Raw genomic sequence first — 23079 nt, forward strand, 5'->3', positions numbered from 1 at the left:
AGTCATTTGTGGAAAAGACAGGAGTTGCGAGATACAAAAAACTAGCTATTGAAAGATCACAGTGGCAAGGAAATCCCAGACGAGGAAAAAGATGAAAGAAAAGCAGAAGGAAAGGGGGCAACAGAAGCAAACGAAGGGTTTGATTGAAGTTTTCTTTTGTAGGCTGCACAACGTCAAGTTTAATTTTTAGATTCAGAGCAGGCTTACAGAGAGAGAGAGAGAGAGAGAGAGAGAGAAATAAAGGTTTAAAAAAAAAAAGATGGACATCAAACACTGGGGATTTTCAAAGAACTTCAAATAGTCCTTGAAGACGAGTCGGTGTCACACGGAGCTCTGGTGCTGAAACAAACCCGGATCAAACTGTCGCTCGGCCCTCGGAGCCTTTGTGTTTGCTCTGAAACAGATGCGGCCAATGAAACATTTAGCTTCAGCTGTGAAGTCAACGCCGGCAAGGTTCCAGTTTGAAACGTACCCTGCGACCCCGCAGATACGAACCCGAAAAAAAGATGACTTCTGGCATGTGCTCTTCAGCTCAAGTTGAATGAAATTAACACCGCGTGCCTTTTATTTTCTCCAGGGTAAATTATAGATATCGTGATTGTCGAGTAATGCGCACGTTAACATTTTGATTCATTGTTAAATGTGATAATATCATTTGGAGCACAGTGCCATCAAAAATGGAAACATTAAGGTCTTGAGGTCCAAGTCTGTGAACACTGGGCCACCTTTATACAGTGGGGCTCATAAGTTTAGGAACCCATGCTAAAGATGACTAAAAAGGAGGAATCTTTTGGAAATTGATCTTAATGCCTTAATTAAAAAAATTAGGAAAAATCCAACCTTTAAGGACACCAATTTCCTTTGTGAATGAATAATGTATCGTGAATAAATAAATGTTCTTCCTTAAAATACAGGGGGCATAAGTAAGTACACCCCTATGTTAAATTCCCATAGAGGCAGGCAGATGTTTATTTTTAAAGGCCAGTTATTTCATGGATCCAGGATACTATGCATCCTGGTAAAGTTCCCTTGGCTTTTGGAATTAAAATAGCCCCCCCACATCATCATATACCCTTCACCATACCTACAGATTGGCATGGGCTACTTTCCATAAGATCACAGGAAACTGTTTGCAAACTATAATTACGTGATTTGCCAGCTTTGCCGACATTGAGAAGCAGAGAGTTTGCATATTCAGGCCGTGAAACAGGTTGTTGTGATTCGGCTGTGTGGTAGCCTACTTGATTTGCTAAATTCTATGATGGCTAAAGAACTTTTTGCAACCAAACTAAGTGAGAAAACTATTCGATTAGATGTGATTAGATTAGTTTCAACTTTAAGTAAGGACAACCAGTACAACGAAATGCAGTTTAACATCTAACCAGTAATGCAATCATTAAAAAGTGCTTTTTCTTTATAGCAGTGCTTAAAAAAGACATAAACACAGAATGCAGTATGATCGTGGTAGTCCATTACCAAAGTGCATTAGCAAATAAAGTGCATAGAGTTCTGAGAAATCAGACAGTCCACTGTCCATATAATAGTAGAGACAGAATGCAGTATGATCATACGTAGTGCATTGTTGAGGTGCATTAATAAAGTACATAGTGATTAGAGGTAGTCAGACAGTCCATAGCCCATGTGCAAAAGGAGAGGGGGCGTAGCGGGTTTGGCGCAGAGCCAGGGGCTAGTGTTGGGTCTTGGTGTTGAGCAGCGTTATGGTGTTGTGAAAAAAAAGCTGTTTCTGAGCCTGCTGATGCGACGGCTAAAAGGTGAATTATACTAGCCGCATCCAAGGTGGCGCGCGCCATCGTGACGTCAAAATGACGACAAAGCGGAAACAGGTGGCCTGAACGAGTTCGCCGACAACCGGATGCCTGGACTCTCACCGTGACTGCAAGTCTCTCTTGTAAACTTACTGGGTTAAGATGAGTTATTTTATGGCGAATGAAAGGCTCGATCCGACGAAGTATGTCATTGAATCAAATCGAAGCACTGACGCCAATGCTGCTGCTGCCAGTTCTGCCGTTGTTTACCTTTTTTCTTCTTCTTCTAGTCCGTAGAAAGAGCAACGTCGATAGCCTTTGCTCATAAGCGCCTCCTCTGTTCAGGAGTAGACTGCAACTAGTGTCGCAACCACCAGCGCGGGTATAAATAGTCACGGCGATTTCATGACGTCACATGTGCGCGCGCCAGCTGGGCTGCGGTTACTGTAAAACACGCTTAAGGCTCCTGTAACGTCTCCCAGACGGGAGGATGGAGAACAGTCCCTGACTGGGGTGGTTGGGCGTGGTCCTCGATGTGTGCACGTCGCAGATACAGTGAGTGATGAAGGTCAGTGACGGCCCGGAGTGATGTGCCAATGATTTTTTCATCACTCGCTATGCAACCTTGTGTTGCATAACCGCCCTCATCGGCTGTTACAAAAACGTGTATGAGACATGTTAACAATACAGTCACAAGTATGTTACTTTTTCGATTAAAAAATGTCAATTAACTCCACATGTCTGGCCCTTGATGGGATTCTCATTTTCCAGTGCGGCCCCTTTGAGTTTGACCCCCCTGGGCTAAGCGAACCTTTAGTAGTGGTGGTCGTTTTAAAGGTCCCATGGCATGAAAATTTCACTTTATGAGGTTTTTTAGGACCACTAGGGCTTTTGTAAAAGAGACTTCAGATGGTCCCCCTAATAAAAGAGACTTCAGATTCAGTATTAGGGGACCACTAAGGCCTATATTAAAGAGACTTCAGATACACTATTAGGGAACCACTAAGGCCTATATAAAAGAGACTTCAGATACAGTATTAGGGGACCACTACGGTCTATATAAAAGACTTCAGATACAGTATTAGGGGACCACTAATCTATATAAAAGAGACTTCAGATACAGTATTAGGGGACCACTAAGGCCTATATAAAAGAGACTTCAGATACAGTATTAGGGGACCACTAATCTATATAAAAGAGACTTCAGATACAGTATTAGGGGACCACTAATCTATATAAAAGAGACTTCAGATACAGTATTAGGGGACCACTAATGTCTATATAAAAGAGACTTCAGATACAGTATTAGGGGACCACTAAGGCCTATATAAAAGAGACTTCAGATACAGTATTAGGGGACCACTAATCTATATAAAAGAGACTTCAGATACAGTATTAGGGGACCACTAAGGTCTATATAAAAGAGACTTCAGATACAGTATTAGGGGACCACTAAGGCCTATATAAAAGAGACTTCAGATACAGTATTAGGGGACCACTAATCTATATAAAAGAGACTTCAGATACAGTATTAGGGGACCACTAAGGTCTATATAAAAGAGACTTCAGATACAGTATTAGGGGACCACTGAGGTCTATATAAAAGAGACTTCAGATACAGTATTAGGGGACCACTAAGGCCTATATAAAAGAGACTTCAGATACAGTATTAGGGGACCACTAAGGCCTATATAAAAGAGACTTCAGATACAGTATAAGGGGACCACTAATCTATATAAAAGAGACTTCAGATACAGTATTAGGGGACCACTAAGGTCTATACAAAAGAGACTTCAGATACAGTATTAGGGGACCACTGAGGTCTATATAAAAGAGACTTCAGATACAGTATTAGGGGACCACTAAGGCCTATATAAAAGCATGCAAAGAGCACCATGTCATGGGACCTTTAACGAGCCAGGTTAGTTTAGCGCGTTCGTAACAATGGGGTGATGGGAGATAAGTTACTTAGCTCTTTTCCATGTTGTTTTTATGTTGTTGTTTTTTTTGTCATTGTTGTTTCTTTTAGTAAATAAAGGAGAAATCCAGACAGTAGTTGTTGACACGTCTCACTCTGGACCAACGTGTTGGACGGACAAACCGTCACCGTCATCATTTGGCTGCGGCGCAAGCAAGTTTAAAAATATTCTGGCACAGAATCTATGCAGTCTGCAGAAACTGTCTGTGGAGGGTATGAGGTAGGGGGGGAGAGAAACGAGAGGGGGGGGGGGCTATTTTGATTGAGGTCCAAAACCCTGAGCTTCCAGTCCAAGGCCCAGGAAGTATTCAGACCCTGGAACCTGTTCTGTCCGGCTTGTTTAGCAGCAACCGCTAACCTGCGTGTAAGGTTAATGCATTTTCCCTGAATCTCTTCCGACACTTATTTACTTAACCCCGTCCCTGCCTGGCGGGAACCTGCTGCTGCTGCTTTTGTTGTCGTTGCCGCCGGGTTTTGGTCGCCAGTTGCCAAACCAATTTCAGCCCCAGCCAAGTACACAGTCAGACGGTAGGCCATGCCAGCCGTGACAAAGAGCAGTTTGGCTGCAGGAGTCGGCACTGCTGAGCGGGGGGGGGGGGACAGTGTGTCCCAGAAGGACGCGGCAATGCTGGGACTGCAGCTCAGTTCAGCTCAGTTCAGATTCAGTTAAGACGTCCGTTTTAGAAAAAGAAGCCCGTTCTTGTTAACAGTCGACGAGGGCGGTCACAAGGTCGGTTCAGCGCGCCGTGAAGAAAAGCACGTGGCGGCCTTTGTGTGAGTTTCAAAAAAGCAATAAGTAAGATTTAGGAGAACGTGACCATCATATATCTGCAGGGGTTTGATGAGATTATTAATCAATACCTGGGACTCACTGATTACATTCACCCAGAATGCCTCCATTAAAACATTTGTGAGATTCATGACTCAGGTGTCTCTTAAGTTCTACTTCCCGTTGACATCACATAGTTGAGCTGGCTTCCCCCGTCCTCTCGTGTCCTCTCTCTGCTGTCGGCATTTTTTGGGAGCTTTTCCAGCTGACTCCTGCTCTCTCCTGTGCTACCGCAGCTCTTTTTTTGGTTTTGTTGTGTTGTTGAGAAGCAAGCCACGGGAACTTTACTTGGGTTTTTTTCACGGAGCTGCTGGACTTGGACCTCAAGTAGTTAAGGTCAGGATAGCCGATTGGTCAGTGGATGGGACCTGAACAAACCCGGGTTCCGTTACCTCGCGTGAGCATGGCCCGCCTGGCCGATAGTAGCGTGAACGCTTCAGAATGGCGCTTCTTGCCTGGAGCCGCAACGGGTTCCGTAACAACGCCACGATTGACTGCCAGAACCTCCGGTATTTGGTAGGGGTGGGAATCACCAGAGGGCCTCACGAAACGATATCATCGCGATACTTATGTCACGATACGATATTATTGCGATTTTAAACATATTGCAATATTCTGCGATATATTGCAATGTATGAACTGTTTTCCAACTTCAAATTTTTTTCCCAATTTCAAATGATGTCCCCAAAAGGACAATGTTGTCAACATCTGTTTTATCGAAAAAGATACATTTCTCTGTTTGTTCATCTCAATATGCAATATGGGATTGTCAAGCAGACAGACTGACCGACACATATATCATAAAAGATCGATACATGGCGTCTGTGTATCGATACCGTATTGCCACGAAAAATATCACGATACTATACTGTATGTATGAAGGGTCAGAAAGTCCGGACCAAACGAGGTAGGAGTTGAAGGGCCCCTAAGTCTCTTGCAGCTTCTTTCCTGTAGCCTATTGTTTTTCCTTACTTTCCACAAGCCGACATCTTGTAGCCAAACTGAACTCTACATACCGTCTGCCGTATTACGCTGAGTCGCCTTGTCACAGTCAGCAGAGCGTGTTTAACACAAAGTTAAAGGGAGGTTAAAGACAGTGCTGCGAGTGTGTGAGTGGTGTGTGTGGAAGTGGTGAAGTGGGGAAATAATTTCACTTTTTGGTCCTTATCCAGGGTTCTGCTGGTTCAAACGGTACTTTCGCCCTTGGTTTTTTTTTTTGCGAGCGTGGCGTGAAGCGCCCTTGCAAACGGCTCCGTTAAAGTCTGCAACACGCCGGCGTTTAGAGACGAGGCGGAGACCGAGACTTTAGAGTTATTATCCGCGCAAAGTCTCTTTGCACAAGGGCACGGCACCAGACAGTGAAATTATAAAGATGACAAACGACGACGGGACCAGCATGCATCTCTGATGAGAAGAGAAAGAGGAGGAGAGGATTTATGGGTAAAAGAGGATATGTATGTTGGCGCTGGTTGAGGTGAGAGAGGAGAGGAGGCAATACCTGGGGGCATATAGGCTTAGATTTCGGTGGGAATGCAGAGGATATGTCCCCCACTATGTTTATTATATTGTTAGTTCAAGGCTGGATTACTGTAATGCAATTCATGTTGGCCTTAATCAAACTTCTATTTCCCACTGTCAACTTATGCTGCCCCTTTTGTAACAAATACCTCCAGGCTTGCACCCATTACCCTTTGTTCTTTACACTCTCCATTGGTTTCCAGTGCATTTTAAAATTGATTTTAAAATTTTAATGTTTGTTTGTAAGGCCATTATTGGCCTGGCTCCGGCGTATCTGTCTGAGATTTTAACCCTTCGCAAAAACGAACAGGTCATTGCAGTCATCCAATCAACTTGTTTTAGAAGTCCCAAAATCATAGAATAAAATAGAATACACTGAGGGTAAATTTGTCATAGTGCTACAATCTGTTTCACAACACAAACATGGCACAGAAAAAAACATTATAAAACCGACATAAAACCAACATAAAAACATAAACATTAGATCAACAAATCATCTTAGGACACGAAAGGAGGACATATATGACTGGACAGACGATACGACATCTTAAATGGTTACTGTAATAATTAAAACGTACAATCTGTAATTTTCTGCCGCGGGACGGTAAACACAGACTTTTTGATGACGTTGTGAAGTTGCGTGTTGAATCATTGGAAATGTAGTTTTCATTGCTAAACACCATCGTTGATTAGAATGCAACTGTTCTAGCTTACCCATTCAAGTTTATTCCCATTACGTTTAGTAACGTTTATTCATGTCATTCTAATAAACGAAGACCAGAAATGTTTATAGAGACGTAGCGTTACGGATGGCCTCTGTTCTGACTCGGGTGCCTTGGACTGATATGGTCTATTTCCTGATGGTTCTAGAGTTAAGTGCTGACTGGGTTTGGATTAATGTGATGATAGTGGCTGGCTGCTAGCTGTTCGAATGTGACCAGTTTTATCGCAAACCGCTAATTAGCTTATAACGCTAGTTGTCGGGGCACGGGTAAAAAGTCAGTATTTCTACACCACTAACAAGGCTCAATATAGCACCACACTTCCACGGTAGCATAACGAGGGTCCCTACATGTAAACCGAAGCATTGAGAACTTTGTAAGTGTACAGACAGTTTATTAAAAAGATAGTTTAGAAAGACAGTACCATTCACGTATACAGGCGGGGGCCCCATCTGGGAAAAAACAGTCACGACCAGTCGAACGCCGAACGCCGTGCAACGTGAGCTGAAATGGGGATATTTCAAGTGACAGTTCAGGTCACGTTGCACGGCGCTCGGCGTTCGACTGGTCGCACCGGATTTGTGCTTTAACTATACTGTACGTCGCGGGCTGTTGTCAGCTCTCATTCCGACTGAAGTCTCTTAGCGCTGGGGGAGTATGGGTGATTTGGAGAGACAAATGGGAGAGGATCTTTTCAATAAAAATCCTCCTCCTGAACAATCTGTCCCCCGTCACTTCTGTAATTACGGCTACGCCCCCTGCTCGTAACCATACAGTCTTAACCTTGCGTCTCTTCTCTTTCTCATGTGTGTGTTGAATATGCAGAGAGTTCTTCTTCGAAGGGAAGGAAAGAGGGAGAGTGGAGTTCAATGGAAGATGAGTGGGCGAGACAAAGAAAGACAAAAGCTCTTACCATGGTGGTGAGGATGTACTTATAGAAGGCTGACATCATCCCCAGCTCGTTCGCCTGCACGTCCCCAGAGAAGAAAATACAAGAAACTAATGTTTGAAACAGGAAGTACACGGCCTCAAACAGAAAACACTAAGTTTTTTAAAGAAATATTTTATATTCTCCCCCTCTGCGCGCTGCAGTTCTTCCCAAAATTGGAGACAATTATGTTTTCGCCCTGACAGCCTGTGTCGGAGCGTTACTGCTTCTTAAATAACACAAAACGGTGATTATGCGTCGGAATACAACTACAGGATCTGTCAGCGGTGAAAAGATGTTCAGAAAAGTTTTGGGGAGGTAATCATAAGAAGGAGAATAATGGCTGAAAGAAGCCCAGTTTGTTCTGATGTAAAAAGACATCTAGACGTTTTGCTGTTATCTGGGTAAAATCTGTCCAAAAAATTGCTCTTAAGAAATGTTATGTCTATTGTCCCCCCTCCATCTGTTAGACGAAATGTACCCCCATGGTCACAACTATACTATACATAGGTAGAAAGTGGTCACAACTATACTATACTATACATAGGTACAACTATACTATACATAGGTAGAAAGTGCAGCGACCAGGGGCGTAGCACAAAATTCTGGGCCCTGTAGAAAGGCATTTTCTATTGGCCCCTCCCCGCATCCACAGGTATTCATTCTAGCATCTTTTTGGGCCCTCCTCATATGAGGGCCCTGGGTACTCAGTCCCCTTTTTCCCCCCAGTCCGACGCCCCTGGCCGCGACTGTCATTCCCCGGCTGCAATGAGACGGCGCATACGCTGACCAATCAGTGAAAACTGGGCTTTTTCGTGAGGGTCTCTTAAAGAGACGGATGCTAAAACGGATCGTTTTCAGACAGAAGGGGAATACCGGTATACTCAAAAAGACAGCATGAGAAAAAATAATGTGCCTTTTTAAATTAAAGCATTTAAAACTGTTCTAAAAGAAACCTAAAATACAAGAATGAACCTAACAATTGGCATAGAACGTGGGACCTTTAAGGTACGATACGTGGTTTGAAACCAGAAAGGAACACCTGTCTCCCGCGTTAAAGTCTGCACGTCTGCTTCACACGGTTTGAAATCTGCTGGCACAAATGATCAGCCAGGCTGGGATTTGAACTGGCAACCTCTCAGGGAAGAGCTCCAAACGGACTCTGTTATTAATCCATTAACCTTTCCTCACACTGAGCCCTCGTCTCTGAGGTGTTCCGCCTGCAGCCACTGAGCTTCACAGGGAAAAAATAAAGAAAGAAAGACAAACATGGCAGAGTTACTGAGCGTTTTTTTTATTTTGTATTCAGAACTCCTCAGACCCCCAAGGTTACCGGGCAGAGAGTGAAATTACAACCTGCCAAGAGCTGGTAGATTTACATAGTTTGGGGCTGTAAAGTCTGTCGACTCTACCGGCCAGTTTGGCAGCAAACCAACCTGCGTCTGAAAGTCCTGGACTACTCTGCAACCACCGCAGGGAGAGAAACAGACAAGACGAAGCAGGAAATAAAGACGTTAGAGAAGCATGACGACTGCTCAGAGGGCTTTTTTCTTAGCATAACAGAGTTTGCACTTCTCCTGGAAACCTGCAGCTGTATGTGAATGCCAGTGTCATTTCATAAAACGTGTATTGGCACTACAGTTCCCATTATGCTTTTGGGTAGTCTTGATCAACGACGACTCGAATAGCCGCCGCCGGATGGCCATCGCCTTCCACTCTCTCTAGTATTAAGTGTACAGCTTGTATAACAGTGTAAATGTGCTGTCCCCTCAAAATAACTCAACACACAGCCATTAATGTCTAAACTGCTGGCAACAAAAGTGAGTACACCCCTATGTTAAATTCCCATAGAGGCAGGCAGATTTTTATTTTTGTAAAAAAAAAAAATGTATTTCATGGATCCAGGATACTATGCATCCTGATAAAGTATCCTTGGCCTTTGGAATTAAAATACCCCCCCCACATTATCACATAGCCTTCAACATACCTCGAGATTGGCATGAGGTACTTTCCATAAGATCATCTCTCAATGCAAATCAAACCAGCTATTATCCATCCATCTTCAGCTCCAGCAGGGGACCCCAAACTTCCCTTTCCCGAGCCACATTAACCAGCTCCGACTGGGGGATCCCTTGGCGTTCCCAGGCCAGGTTGGAGATATAATCCCTCCACCTAGTCCTGGGTCTTCCCCGAGGCCTCCTCCCAGCTGGATGTGCCTGGAACAGGGGGCATCCTTACCAGATGCCCAAACCACCTCAACTGGCCAGCTATTAGGCTAACTGAAATAAAACCATGCCAATCTCTAGGTATGGTGAAGGGTATGTGATGATGTGGGGGGGCTATTTTAATTCCAAAGGCCAAGGGAACTTTATCAGGATGCATAGTATCCTGGATCCATGAAATAACTGGCCTTTAAAAATAAAAATCTGCCTGCCTCTATGGGAATTTAACATAGGGGTGTACTGACTTTTGTTGCCAGCGGTTTAGACATTAATGGCTGTGTGTTGAGTTATTTTGGGGGGACAGCACATTTACGCTGTTATACAAGCTGGACACTTAATACTTTACATTGTAGCAAAGTGTCATTTCTTCAGTGTTGTCCCATTAAAAGATATAATGAAATATTTACTAAAATGTGAGGGGTGTACTTACTTTTGTGAGATACTGTATATATATATATATTATTTTATATAAAGAGCAAATAGGTCCATATATATATGGACCTTTGCGTTTCCTATCACGTTGGTAACTATGTGCTTTGTCCAAGTGGTGTTGCCGTTGCTAGCTGTCAAAGATGGCGCCCGTTCTGCACACGCGCCACTCACGGCGTGTTGACAAGGAGCAATAAAACCTTTGCCATCCTGACCTTCCGGAGGATGTGGTAGGAGATGGAGGCGTTGGCGTCGATGATGATGGTGGCCACTTTGTCGTCCCGGATCTCCTTCAGCAGCGGGGTGGGGTCCAGGCTGTCGTCCAGCATCCGCACCGACAGCGTCTCCCTGGAGATCAGGAAGCGGTGGACCAGCTCCTCCAATCGCAGCAGGCCTACGGGGCGGAGTTAGGGATCAGTGGGGGTTTGTTAACGGTAGCACAGACGTTCATAAAAACAAGGATGTTAAGGCCTATATAAAAGAGACTTCAGATACAGTATTAGGGGACCACTAAGGCCTATATAAAAGAGACTTCAGATACAGTATTAGGGGACCACTAAGGTCTATATAAAAGAGAGTTCAGATACAGTATTAGGGACCACTAAGGCCTATATAAAAGAGAGTTCAGATACAGTATTAGGAGACCACTAAGGCCTATATAAAAGAGAGTTCAGATACAGTATTAGGAGACCACTAAGGTCTATATAAAAGAGACTTCAGATACAGTATTAGGGGACCACTAAGGTCTATATAAAAGAGACTTCAGATACAGTATTAGGGGACCACTGAGGTCTATATAAAAGAGACTTCAGATACAGTATTAGGGGACCACTAAGGTCTATAAAAGAGATTTCAGATACAGTATTAGGGGACCACTGAGGCATATAAAAAGAGACTTCAGATACTATTAGGGGACCACTAAGGTCAATATAAAAGAGACTTCAGATACAGTATTAGGGGACCACTAAGGTCTTTATAAAAGAGACTTCAGATACAGTATTAGGGGACCACTAAGGTCTACATAAAAGAGACTTCAGATACAGTATTAGGGGACCACTAAGGCCTATATAAAAGAGACTTCAGATACAGTATTAGGGGACCACTAAGGTCTATATAAAAGAGAGTTCAGATACAGTATTAGGGGACCACTAAGGCCTATATAAAAGAGAGTTCAGATACAGTATTAGGAGACCACTAAGGTCTATATAAAAGAGACTTCAGATACAGTATTAGGGGACCACTAAGGCCTATATAAAAGAGACTTCAGATACAGTATTAGGAGACCACTAAGGCCTATATAAAAGAGACTTCAGATACAGTATTAGGGGACCACTAAGGTCTATATAAAAGAGACTTCAGATACAGTATTAGGGGACCACTAAGGTCTATATAAAAGAGACTTCAGATACAGTATTAGGGGACCACTAAGGTCTATATGAAAGCATCCAAAAAGCAACATGTCATGGGACCTTTAAATGATCGATTCCACTTGGGAGAAGAAGAAAAAAGGTTCCAGAAATTGATGGGGCTCATTAGAGACAAATAACTCTTCTGCTTCTCAAAAAAAAAAAAAAAAAAAAAAGGAAACCCTCCAGCTGCAATAAACAGAGACGGGGATGAAGGTGATTATCTTGAAAGTCCATTAATTTGACATTCTTTGTCCATAAAAATATTCATGGATATCTAGTTATGTCTATTGCAGTCGTATATACACTCAGAGAGAGATTTATTTTGTTCAAAAGTAGATGAGAAAGTTTTCCTGGGCAACTTTTAGAAAAAGGCTGCTGCTCTTGCATCAGCTCGGTTTTTAAGTCTCTCTCCTAGTCCGGCCCTGACCGACGCAGCTGGCGTGTCTCGTCTGATCGCCGCCATAAAGCATACATCGCGCCAGCGGCAGGGTTTAACTGGCGGACGGCAACGTTCCCGACAACGCGCGGGCCCCGTTAAACACCGGCGTTAACCAGGCGAAGACGCGTTTAAAGGCTGAGAGCGAGAGCAGGAGAGCGTTGAAACGGTGAGCCGGGTGCAGCCCAGTCGGGTGGAAAAAAACAAGAGGGAGATCGATGAAGGCAAAGTGGAGGGGATAAAAGAGAAAGTAGCAAAGTAGAGGAAGGAAGCAAAAAGGACAGAGAAAAGGAAAAGGGAAGCGAACCGGAGGAAACCAAAGGTCACGCCGAGCATTTCAAACTTTCACACCCAAAATCAGTGGCTGCGATCGTTGATTGAGTTCAACTTTGGTGAACTTTGACACGTGAGTTTGCACTTTTGTTGCCCGTATAGATCCAGGAGGGAAGGTGTAAACGGAGAACACAACCAGAACAGAAATTCTGCACCAAGGCTGAATTTTGGGAATGAGACTTCAGGTACAGTATTAGGGGACCACTTAGGTTTATATAAAAGAGACTACAGATACAGTATTAGGGGACCACTAAGGCCTATATAAAAGAGACTTCAGATACAGTATTAGGGGACCACTAAGGTCTATATAAAAGAGACTACAGATACAGTATTAGGGGACCACTAAGGCCTATATAAAAGAGACTTCAGATACAGTATTAGGGGACCACTAAGGTCTATATAAAAGAGACTTCAGATACAGTATTAGGGGACCACTAAGGTCTATATAAAAGAGACTTCAGATACAGTATTAGGGGACCACTAAGGTCTATATAAAAAGAGACTTCAGATACAGTAGTAGGGACCACTAAGGTCTATATAAAAGAGACTTCAGATACAGTATTAGGGGACCACTAAGGTCTATATAAAAGAGACTTCAGATACAGTATTAGGGGACCACTAAGGTCTATATAAAAGAGACTTCAGATACAGTAGTAGGGGTCCACTAAGGTCTATATAAAAGAGACTTCAGATACAGTAGTAGGGGACCACTAAGGTCTATATAAAAGAGACTTCAGATATAGTATTAGGGGACCACTAAGGTCTATATAAAAGAGACTTCAGATACAGTATTAGGGAGACCACTAAGGTCTATATAAAAGAGACTTCAGATACAGTATTAGGGGACCACTAAGGTCTATATAAAAGAGACTTCAGATACAGTATTAAGGGACCACTAAGACCTATATAAAAGAGACTTCAGATACAGTATTAGGGGACCACTAAGGTCTATATAAAAGAGACTTCAGATACAGTATTAAGGGACCACTAAGACCTATATAAAAGAGACTTTAGATACAGTATTAGGGGACCACTAAGGCCTATATAAAAGAGACTTCAGATACAGTATTAGGGGACCACTAAGGTCTATATAAAAGAGACTTCAGATACAGTAGTAGGGACCACAAGGTCTATATAAAAGAGACTTCAGATACAGTATTAGGGGACCACTAAGGTCTATATAAAAGAGACTTCAGATACAGTATTAGGGGACCACTAAGGTCTATATAAAAGAGACTTCAGATACAGTAGTAGGGGACCACTAAGGTCTATATAAAAGAGACTTCACATACAGTATTAGGGGACCACTAAGGTCTATATAAAAGAGACTTCAGATACAGTATTAGGAGACCACTAAGGTCTATATAAAAGAGACTTCAGATACAGTATTAGGGGACCACTAAGGTCTATATAAAAGAGACTTCAGATACAGTATTAAGGGACCACTAAGACCTATATAAAAGAGACTTCAGATACAGTATTAGGGGACCACTAAGGTCTATAAAAAAGAGACTTTAGATACAGTATCAGGGGACCACTAAGGTCTATAAAAAAGAGACTTTAGATACAGTATTAGGGGACCACTAAGGTCTATAAAAAAGAGACTTTAGATACAGTATTAGGGGACCACTAAGGTCTATAAAAAAGAGACTTTAGATACAGTATTAGGGGACCACTAAGGTCTATAAAAAAGAGACTTTAGATACAGTATTAGGGGACCACTAAGGTCTATAAAAAAGAGACTTTAGATACAGTATTAAGGGACCACTGAGGCCTATATGAAAGCGTCATTACAATCGTCGTTACAAAAAGTTGTCAAAAACAGCATGCTTCCATTTTAGTATATAAGTATATGTTAAGAGTTACAGTTTCCATCATGGCATTTCGAGGGCCGGTTTTGGAGCCGGTGCCCAATAAGACGTGGAGGAGAAATTGGGAAACAGAAGACGTGACACGCCTCGCAGACAGACTCACACTCTGCCTTGGCGCAGACGAGGCTGGCCGTCGGGTAGCCGAAGGAGCGCAGGATGGAGCCGATGGCCAGGCTCAGGTCCTCGTTACTCGGGTATAGGGTCACCGAGGCGAAGCGAAGGTACGGCAGCTTCGGGGTTTCCTCCGGACCGATCTTCACGTGAGGGATCTGCGGGCATGAGGGAGGAGGAAGAAGAATTATTAACCTTCCTGTTGTCCTCAGGTCAAATCTGACCCATTTTAAAAAGAGTTTCTACATCAGAAATGTGGGGGGTTTTTTTCAACCAAATTTTTAAAACAAAATAACGCGGATGGTTCCCTACAACGCTATTCACAAGTTGAACGAATGATCAGTTCACTACTTTCATTGAATGTGGGTGTTTTATTCAATTTCATAGCATGTGAAAAAAAAATGTATAATAGACGGTTGAAAAACGTGGGAAAACAATGTCAGAAAAGCTGAAAAAAGTGGCAAAAAAACTTGGAAAAATGTGACAAAAACATTGGGAAAATCTCCCAAAAACATGGGAAAAGCTTTAAAAAAAAAAAAAGTCTAAAAAGTCAAAAAAGCGCAGAAAAAATATTCAGACCGAAAAAAATAAATGTGTCGAAAAAGACGACCAAAACATTGGAATTTGTTTTCTTTTACATTTTGACACAGAAAAAGTAAAATTTGCATGGTCGACGGGGGAAGACAACACAAGAAGAAAAAGGAAAGGAAGACAAAAGGAAAGGAAAGGAAAGTTTTCTTTGGGCCAATCATTACGTGAGGGATCTGCGGTCACGAGGGAGGAGGAAGAAGAATTATTAGGAAGGAAAGGGAGAGGAAAAAAAAGAAAGGAGAGGAAAGGAAAAGACAATCAAAGGGGAAATGAAATGAAAAGCGAGGAATGGAAACGAGAAGAAAGAAGGAAAAGATTGCTAAAGGGGAAAGGAGAGATAAAGAGAGGTGATGACATCAAGGGAACAAATGTTTTTTTATTTTTTTTATATTTTTTTTTTATGAAAACCATCAAATCTCGCAGGCTTTACAGAAAGTTCCGATAAGAGAAAGCTTTAATCAGACTCTGACGCTCGCTGATAAGCGAGTCTTTGTTCACTTTCAAGAAATAATATCTGAGAAAAGGGGGAGCGAAGCCTGGAACACCGGCGGTATTAGAAAAGTGATGCGTGCAGAAAGCACAGCGAGAGGTTGTGTTCACCTCCGCTCAGATGAAACATTCATATCAAAAGGGATTTATGGAGTTTTTAAAAAAAGAATACAAGATTAACAGATTTGTGCAATGCAAAAAAACATTTATTTTCTTTTTTTTAAGGTGAAAAAAAAGATAAACAATTATAATAATGAAAATCTAAGAAAATAAATTACAAAATAGACGAGTATACACATACATATAGTATACATACATTAATAAAGTATAATGAATAAAAAAAAATTTATAATTAAAAACAATTAAAAAAATAATTAAATAAAATAAAAAATAAAAAATAATAGTAATAGTTGCTTACCAGTTCAATAAGAAAGGATTAATTGATGCGATGTAAAAAAAATAAAAAAAGAATAGATAGGTATCTGGATACACCTACAATGACAACGACCAGGGACTAATAATCAATATAAGATTCAGCATGGACTATAAAAGGACCCCATATTTTCTCAAATTTAAAGGCATGTCCTCGCAGTATTAATCTTAATTTCTCCAGTTTCAAGTGCTGCATTACATCTCTTAACCAGACAACATAACAGGGAGGCTGTGGGTTTTTCCAGTTAAGGAGAACCAATCTCCGTGCTGATTTATGGAGTTTTTAAGAGAAGAAAAGAAAGAAAGAAGAAAACCTAGCAATTTAGCATTATTTTCTAAATAAAAATGGCCAAAGTCCAGGAAGGGAAAGATGACAAGGGTTCACCCTCTGGGGAGCATTAGTGTCATCTCAGCTGTCTGCCAGGGATATATGCACAGTTTTTCATGCTATTTGATAATAGAACGCCTACAAATCTGTGCATCGTTTGGGAAAAAAAACAATAATAGTTTCCATCCTATAGAGCTGACGTTCTATTTTGTATCTAATAGGTTTTCCTCATTCTGAGAGGCCTTACTAAACACTATATCAAAATAGCGTTCTTTTCATTTAAGACCATTGTATAAAAAATGACAGAGCTTCAGAAACATTAAAAAGTTACATACAGGTATAGTCACTTTCATTTTTTAGAAAGACGCCGAGAGTTTGAAAGCTCTTTTTCAATTTAAAGCTCCACAGAGCAAAGGGACCTGTGACTCACAGCGTCTGTATTTTAAGATGAAAAATGAATGACAAACTGAAAAATGAATCACATCAGTGACGAACGGAGAATCAGGCCAGAGGCCAAAAATGTCCCGCGTGACCCCCCGCTCAGCGATTTCACCTGAGCTCACGGCCTGCAGAGGTTGGGATGCTAAACTGTAATTAGCTCGGCTGAGCTCGCCTCTGATATGCAGAGCTTATTTTAAATCCAGAGCAAAGAATTCCAATAATATGAGCCCCGTCAGGCAAAGGGAGAGGATATCTGGACGGTCAGAGGCTTAGAGACGAGATGGAGATGGCAGGAAAACGGTTGAACAAAAGTTAAACCCTTTAAAATCCATCAAAGATGGCTGGGTCATTTTCAGGTTTTGTCAACCTGGACCTTATTTTGCTATGTTTTTGTGTCTAAGTGACTGATGGGAACAACTATCTTTGAAATTGGTCCAGTATTAAGCCTGAACGCTGTGCCCAGCAGTCGCAGACCGGGCTGCAATGTAACTCTACGGGGCGAATGTGCATCGTCAATTAGTTTAGATTAGACAATTAGACAGGCTCAGATTAATATTCTAAGTGTGTGACAACATTATGGAAAGGATCCTTTCAGAGATAGGTCTTTTTAAAGGGCAACTATTATATGGCATTCATTTTTTTTCTCTCTTTCGCGCAGGTCATGTTTTGAAAGATGCGGTCCTGTAGCTTACTAATGTAAATCGATAAAAATGTATACAAAAATGTGATGATGTCCGACACGTTTTATGAAGACGAAAGCCTAAAGTTTAAAAAAAGAAAAAAGTTGTTGCAGTGTGTCAGTGCCTGGGGATAGAGATTGTTGTGGATTTGTTGCCATCTGTCGCTCAAGAGTTATGTGTTATGAACTTTATTTTTTTTTAACTAAATTGAGCTTGAGGTTTTCAAAAAATGACTTATGACGAAATCTGATAGGTACGCGTATCCACCGTCCCCACCGAAATCGACACCTATGCCTGACTCTTTAATCCCTCCTCCCAAAAAAGGGTTATGGTTTATGTGGAAATCACAAATATAGGCTTTTAAACAAAGTATTACACAACTGGACATGTCCCAGCAGTAAAGTGACCGGAATTTGGGGAGAAATGACCAGCACTGGCCAAAATTACAGCTATGTCACGTTAGCATGTGGCTGCTTAATAGTTAGCAGTATGCTGACGTTAGATTGTAGTGGAACGAAGCAGCACTTTATACCGTCAAAAATCGCAGATAAAGGCTTCTGAACCAAACACTACCCAATCGGACATGTTTCAGCAGTAATGCGACCCGGATTTGGGGAGAATTTAACAAAATTGGCCGCCCAGACGACATTGTTTACGCCATTAGCCATGTAGCTACTTTAGTTAGCAGTTGACACTAATAGAATATAGCAGCAATTTCTACAAACGCTAAGCAAATAAAGGCTTTTAAACCAAATGCTACATAAACAGAAAATGTTTGAGGAGTAATGTGACCCGGAATTGAGGAGAATTTAACCGGCAGCCAAGATGACATATTTTACTGCTGTTAGCATTTAGTTACAAGGGACAATGTTAACACCGCAGTGGCTTAAAAACACCTACTTGGAACAGATGACCAATCATCGAAGGCCAGCTTAGAGTTGCGTAACACTTGTTGAAACCGGAGCGTTCCGAATAGTTGGAAATCTGAACGTTTTAGCTCACAAGGATTTGTCTAAAATATGTTTGCCTCATTATTTAAAGTTTTGGCCACGTTTAACATGAAAACCCAACATTATAACATTGTAGATGTGACAAAAAACACGGAAAAGCATAATATGTCCCCTTTAAAACCTCTTTGAGACCTTTCTGTTTAACCAGAAACAGCTCTGAGGTCGCTAGCGCTAAACCCACCAGACTCCATTTAAAAAAAAAACAATACTTTTAGCTTGCATAGAGGCAACATATTTTCACATGCAAATCAGTAAACTGTGTGTGTATTTCAAGCAACACTAGAGGTGTGATTGTTGATGACCCAAAACAGCTTTTAATAGTTTTCTCTTGTTTTTGTCGACTTTGAATGAAGAGTTTTTACGATGCTTAAATTAGCCTACTGTTTATTTACATGGAGTCTGGTGGCTTTAGCAAATGCAATTTCACGGATGTTTTTAGGTTTAAAAAAAGAATCTTACACTCTAACAGAAAGGTCGACCTCACTAGAAATCCTTTCCATAATGTTGTCAGAGACTAAGAATATTAATCTGAGCAATCAGTGGCAAAATGAGCACTTTTGTGAAGGTAAATACAAGTTCAACGTTTGCCCTATTAACTTACATTGTAGCTCGTAACACTGACTGTCGACTGCAGCAATTTTGCTTAATACTGAAAACAGGGTCCAAGTTGAAAAAAAACGGTAGTTACTCTTTAAAATCTGAGGTTTCATGTTGTTGGAGCCAGATGTGACTCACCTCTTTCTCCCCACAGATGTGACTGATGGTGGACCCAGAGGCGGGGCTGGAGGCGGGACCAATCACTGAGACCACGCCCTTCGTCAGGATTTGACACACTGAGAGAGAAAACAGCACGAGAGGGGAAAAAAAAAAACAGAGAAGTTAAAGCTGCAAGAAATGATTTTCTGCCACTTTGGGTCAGTGGAAACCAGTAGTGAACAAATCATCAAGAGCTGCTTATTTTGAGACCTATATCACAAATTGTCAAAAGAAATAACGTGGATGGTTCCATACAACCATTTCTCTTCACAAGTCAAAAAAATGATCAGTTCACTACTTTCATTGAATTTGGGTGTTTTATTCAATTTTATAGCATTGATAACAATTGAACAAAATTGATAAAAGAACATTGAAAAGTGACAAAAAGCTTCAAAAACGTGGGGAAAAAAAGTTTAAAAAAAAACGATAACATCTGAAAAAGGGAGAAAAAAAACGTAGAAGAAAATGACAAAAACATCGGGAAAAGTGACAAAAACACTGGGAAAGGCGACAAAAATGTCAAAAAAGACGACCAAAATGTCAAAAAAAATATTAGAATTTAAAATTTTGACCCAGGAAAACTAAAAGTTGCACGGTCGACGCGATGAAATACCTGCTGTCGCCTGATTTTCTCTTTTGTCTGCTGTGTTGTTAAATTGGGCCACTTTTGTGACCTGTACATGGCTCTAACACCATTGTTAAGTTTACAGACGACACTACGGTGATTGGCCTCATCAGCAAAACAACGATGAGATGGCCTACAGGGAGGAGGTCCAGCACCTATCCTCGTGGTGCACTGACTACAACCAAGAAGACCAAGAAGACCAAAGACCAAAGCTCATTGTGGACTTCAGGAAGTTTGAAGCTGGCACACACACCCCCACCCTCACCAACTGGACTGAGGTGGAGCGTGTCACCAGCTTCAAGTTTCTGAGTGTTCACATCTCTGAGGACCTCTCTTGGACCATCAGTGCCTACATCCTGATCAAGAAGGCTCACCAGCGTCTCTTCTTTCTGAGGAGACTTAAGAAGGTCCACCTGTCTCCTCAGATCCTGGTGAACTTCTACCGCTGCACCATCGAGAGCATCCTCACCAACTGTGTCACGGTCTGGTACGGCAACTGCTCCGCCCGTGACCGGAAAAGCACTGCAGAGGGTGGTGAAAACTGCCCAACGCATCACCGGTTCCTCACTCCCCTCCATCGCGACCATCCAGGGCAAGCGATGCTTGCGTAAGGCGCGCAGCATCATCAAAGACTGTTCTCACCCCCCAACCACAGCCTGTTCACCCCACTCCCGTCCGGGAGGCGTCTCAGGACTCTCCGCACCCGCACCAGCAGGTTCAGAGGAAGCTTCGTTCCTGCGGCTGTCAGCCTACTGAACTCTAACTCTGCATCCCGGTAATAATTAACTTACTAAGCCACCCCTACCCTAATTTGCACTACCCTACCCCACCCATACTGTTCTGTTTATTTATTTACAGAAGTACATACTGTAATTACACCTATACATAGCCATATTCTACTGCTCTTCATACTAATCACCCCACACATACTTATTCTTACTATTCTTATGTTACCACACTGCACATAGCTGTACATATCGGTCTATACGGCTCATTCAGTATATCCATATTTATTCAGTTTTTCTTACTATATATTCTGTTAATACAATGCATATATCTCTATATTATTCTTACTACTAGTATAATGTCACTGCTACCACATTGCACATATCTGTACATGTTGTTCATACATTGTTCATATTACATAACCATATTTATTCTGCTCTTATTACTTTTTTTTGCACTTCTGGTTGGACGCAAACTGCATTTCGCTGTCTTTGTACTTGTACACTGCACAGTGACAATAAAGTTGAATCTAATCTAATCTAATCTTTTGGGGCGCCGGATGCGACATACCCTCTTAATTTGTTATGACGAACTTTAGCAAACGGGTGCTTATTTACACATTTACACATCCAGCAGTTACGGAGGAACAATATCATTCATTTGGAATCGTCTTTGTGTCCACCTGATGAATGTAAGCCCAACGTTCACTCTCTTTTACCTCTGTTTTTGGTCTCTACCAAGGGAAATGTCTGTCTCTTCAGCTGCTAAATGCTCCGATATGTTCACCAGCTAGTCCCTAACTGTGTCTGTTTGCTGCTAAGCAGGTAGTACACAGTGGCTTTTTCAAACAGCTTTGTGTCTAAATACGTCACTATGAAAGCCCTGAGAGTAAACCAGAAGAGTGAAGTTGCAGCCGACAGAGCAACCTGTTCTGACTCCTAACTCGTCAAATACGGACGCTTGGTCAGTGTCTCTCAGCGTCAGATACCAACGCAAAAATCACCATTTAGCGTCTGTATGGAACGCACTGGGCAGAGCAGCAGCTAGACTGCAGCGCTATAAGATGACGTAGTATTGGGAGCGACAACGGTAGCAAGTTAGCCTGACAAGCCAGACCCACATCAAGATGTTGGGTCTGGGAACTCACCATTGGCAGGGCTCAATCCGAGGGGCGGGATAAACGGTTGTCTTTCAAATTCCCTCTACATGTAATAGGATAGCGCTACAACCAACCAGAGCAACGCTAGTTGATAGATTCAACTTTTGCCGTATCCGTTCGTATGTGTTCGGCAAAACTCCGAACACATCGTCCTTTTTTTAAGAATGACTTCAGTGCCGTTCTTTGTTCTTTTCTCAAAGAAAAGCTGAACTCCAAGTCTTCCAGAGTCGCGGCCAAAGCCGATTCCAAAGACCGCTGTTCGCCAGCAGCAGCAGCCATCTTCTTTATTTTCAAGTAGCAGGGAATTCACGCAGAACTATCGCAACTCTGCCGTCGTTATGTTAAGCCCCGCCCACCGACTCTATACAGAGTTTGTTTTTTCCAGCTCGCAAGCCAATGGAGAGTTGCTAGACGACCGTGGCTGCAAATTACATTTGCTGCCGCTACAGTGCGTCTAGATTTTTAGGCAGCGAGTAGTATGAAAGACCGAAAATTTGTGTATGGAGATTGGCTGGCGTGGTGGATGGGTCAAACAACACAGGACTTTCACCCAGGAGACCAGTGTTCTTGTCCCGTTCTTGTGCCGCATGTCAGTTAAACGTGCATTTTTTTAAATGACGCCAAATCCCCACCCAGAGCGTCAAAACGTGATGCCAAGAGTCCCGACCAAGTGTGAATGAGTTTAGAGTCCGACTGCGTCTGAGACGCTAAAGGAGGCTTTTTGCATCACTAACAAACGCCAAAGGGAGTGAGAATGCATTGGACAGATAAACAATGAACTGAAACTATAAAGCTCCGTAAAGCAGAGGGGAGCTGCAGATTCAGCTGCTGATTCACTACCAGAGACACACATCCCATCACATGTCGATTATTTTTTATATTATTTAAAGTGAATTTGTCATGTTTGTGTGAGCTGGAGAGCATTGGATGGGCTTCATAGAAAATATATTTTTTTGTCTATTTCTGCATTTCTTACTTTTGCCCAAACTAACTTAACCAATCAGAAGTTAGGGCAGCCCGTAGATCAACTAAGAGACCCAGAGCAAAAAAGCAACCAGACACCCCTATGCTCTATTTTTATTTTTTTAACAGGTACAAGAAAACAGGAACACATAACACCTGTCTTGGCCTCTCTTCATGGCTTCCTGTACATTTCAGGATTGATTTTAAGATGTTATTACTTGTCTTCAAGGCTCTAAATGGTTTGGCCTCCTTTCTATCTGGCTGAACTTTTACATCACTATTCACCAGTCAGGACACTGAGGTCGACCAACCACTTGCTTTTGGATG

General features: G+C 42.1%; 1 protein-coding gene across 4 annotated transcripts in view; it reads right to left on the reverse strand.

The window, feature by feature from the left end:
- Window positions 1-23079, reverse strand: part of LOC120571680 (glutamate receptor ionotropic, kainate 5-like) — a 309529-nt gene that overhangs the window by 97991 nt on the left and 188459 nt on the right. For all 4 annotated transcript variants that reach the window (XM_039820748.1, XM_039820746.1, XM_039820745.1 and 1 more), the window contains 4 exons: window positions 19259-19356; window positions 14545-14710; window positions 10608-10786; window positions 7727-7780 (listed from right to left, as the gene is read on the reverse strand). In XM_039820748.1, coding sequence (XP_039676682.1) covers window positions 7727-7780; window positions 10608-10786; window positions 14545-14710; window positions 19259-19356 — 497 coding nt within the window. The remainder of the gene's footprint in view (window positions 1-7726; window positions 7781-10607; window positions 10787-14544; window positions 14711-19258; window positions 19357-23079) is intronic.

This window comes from Perca fluviatilis, chromosome 13 (genome assembly GCF_010015445.1).
Source record: "Perca fluviatilis chromosome 13, GENO_Pfluv_1.0, whole genome shotgun sequence".
Classification (NCBI taxonomy): Eukaryota; Metazoa; Chordata; class Actinopteri; order Perciformes; family Percidae; genus Perca; species Perca fluviatilis.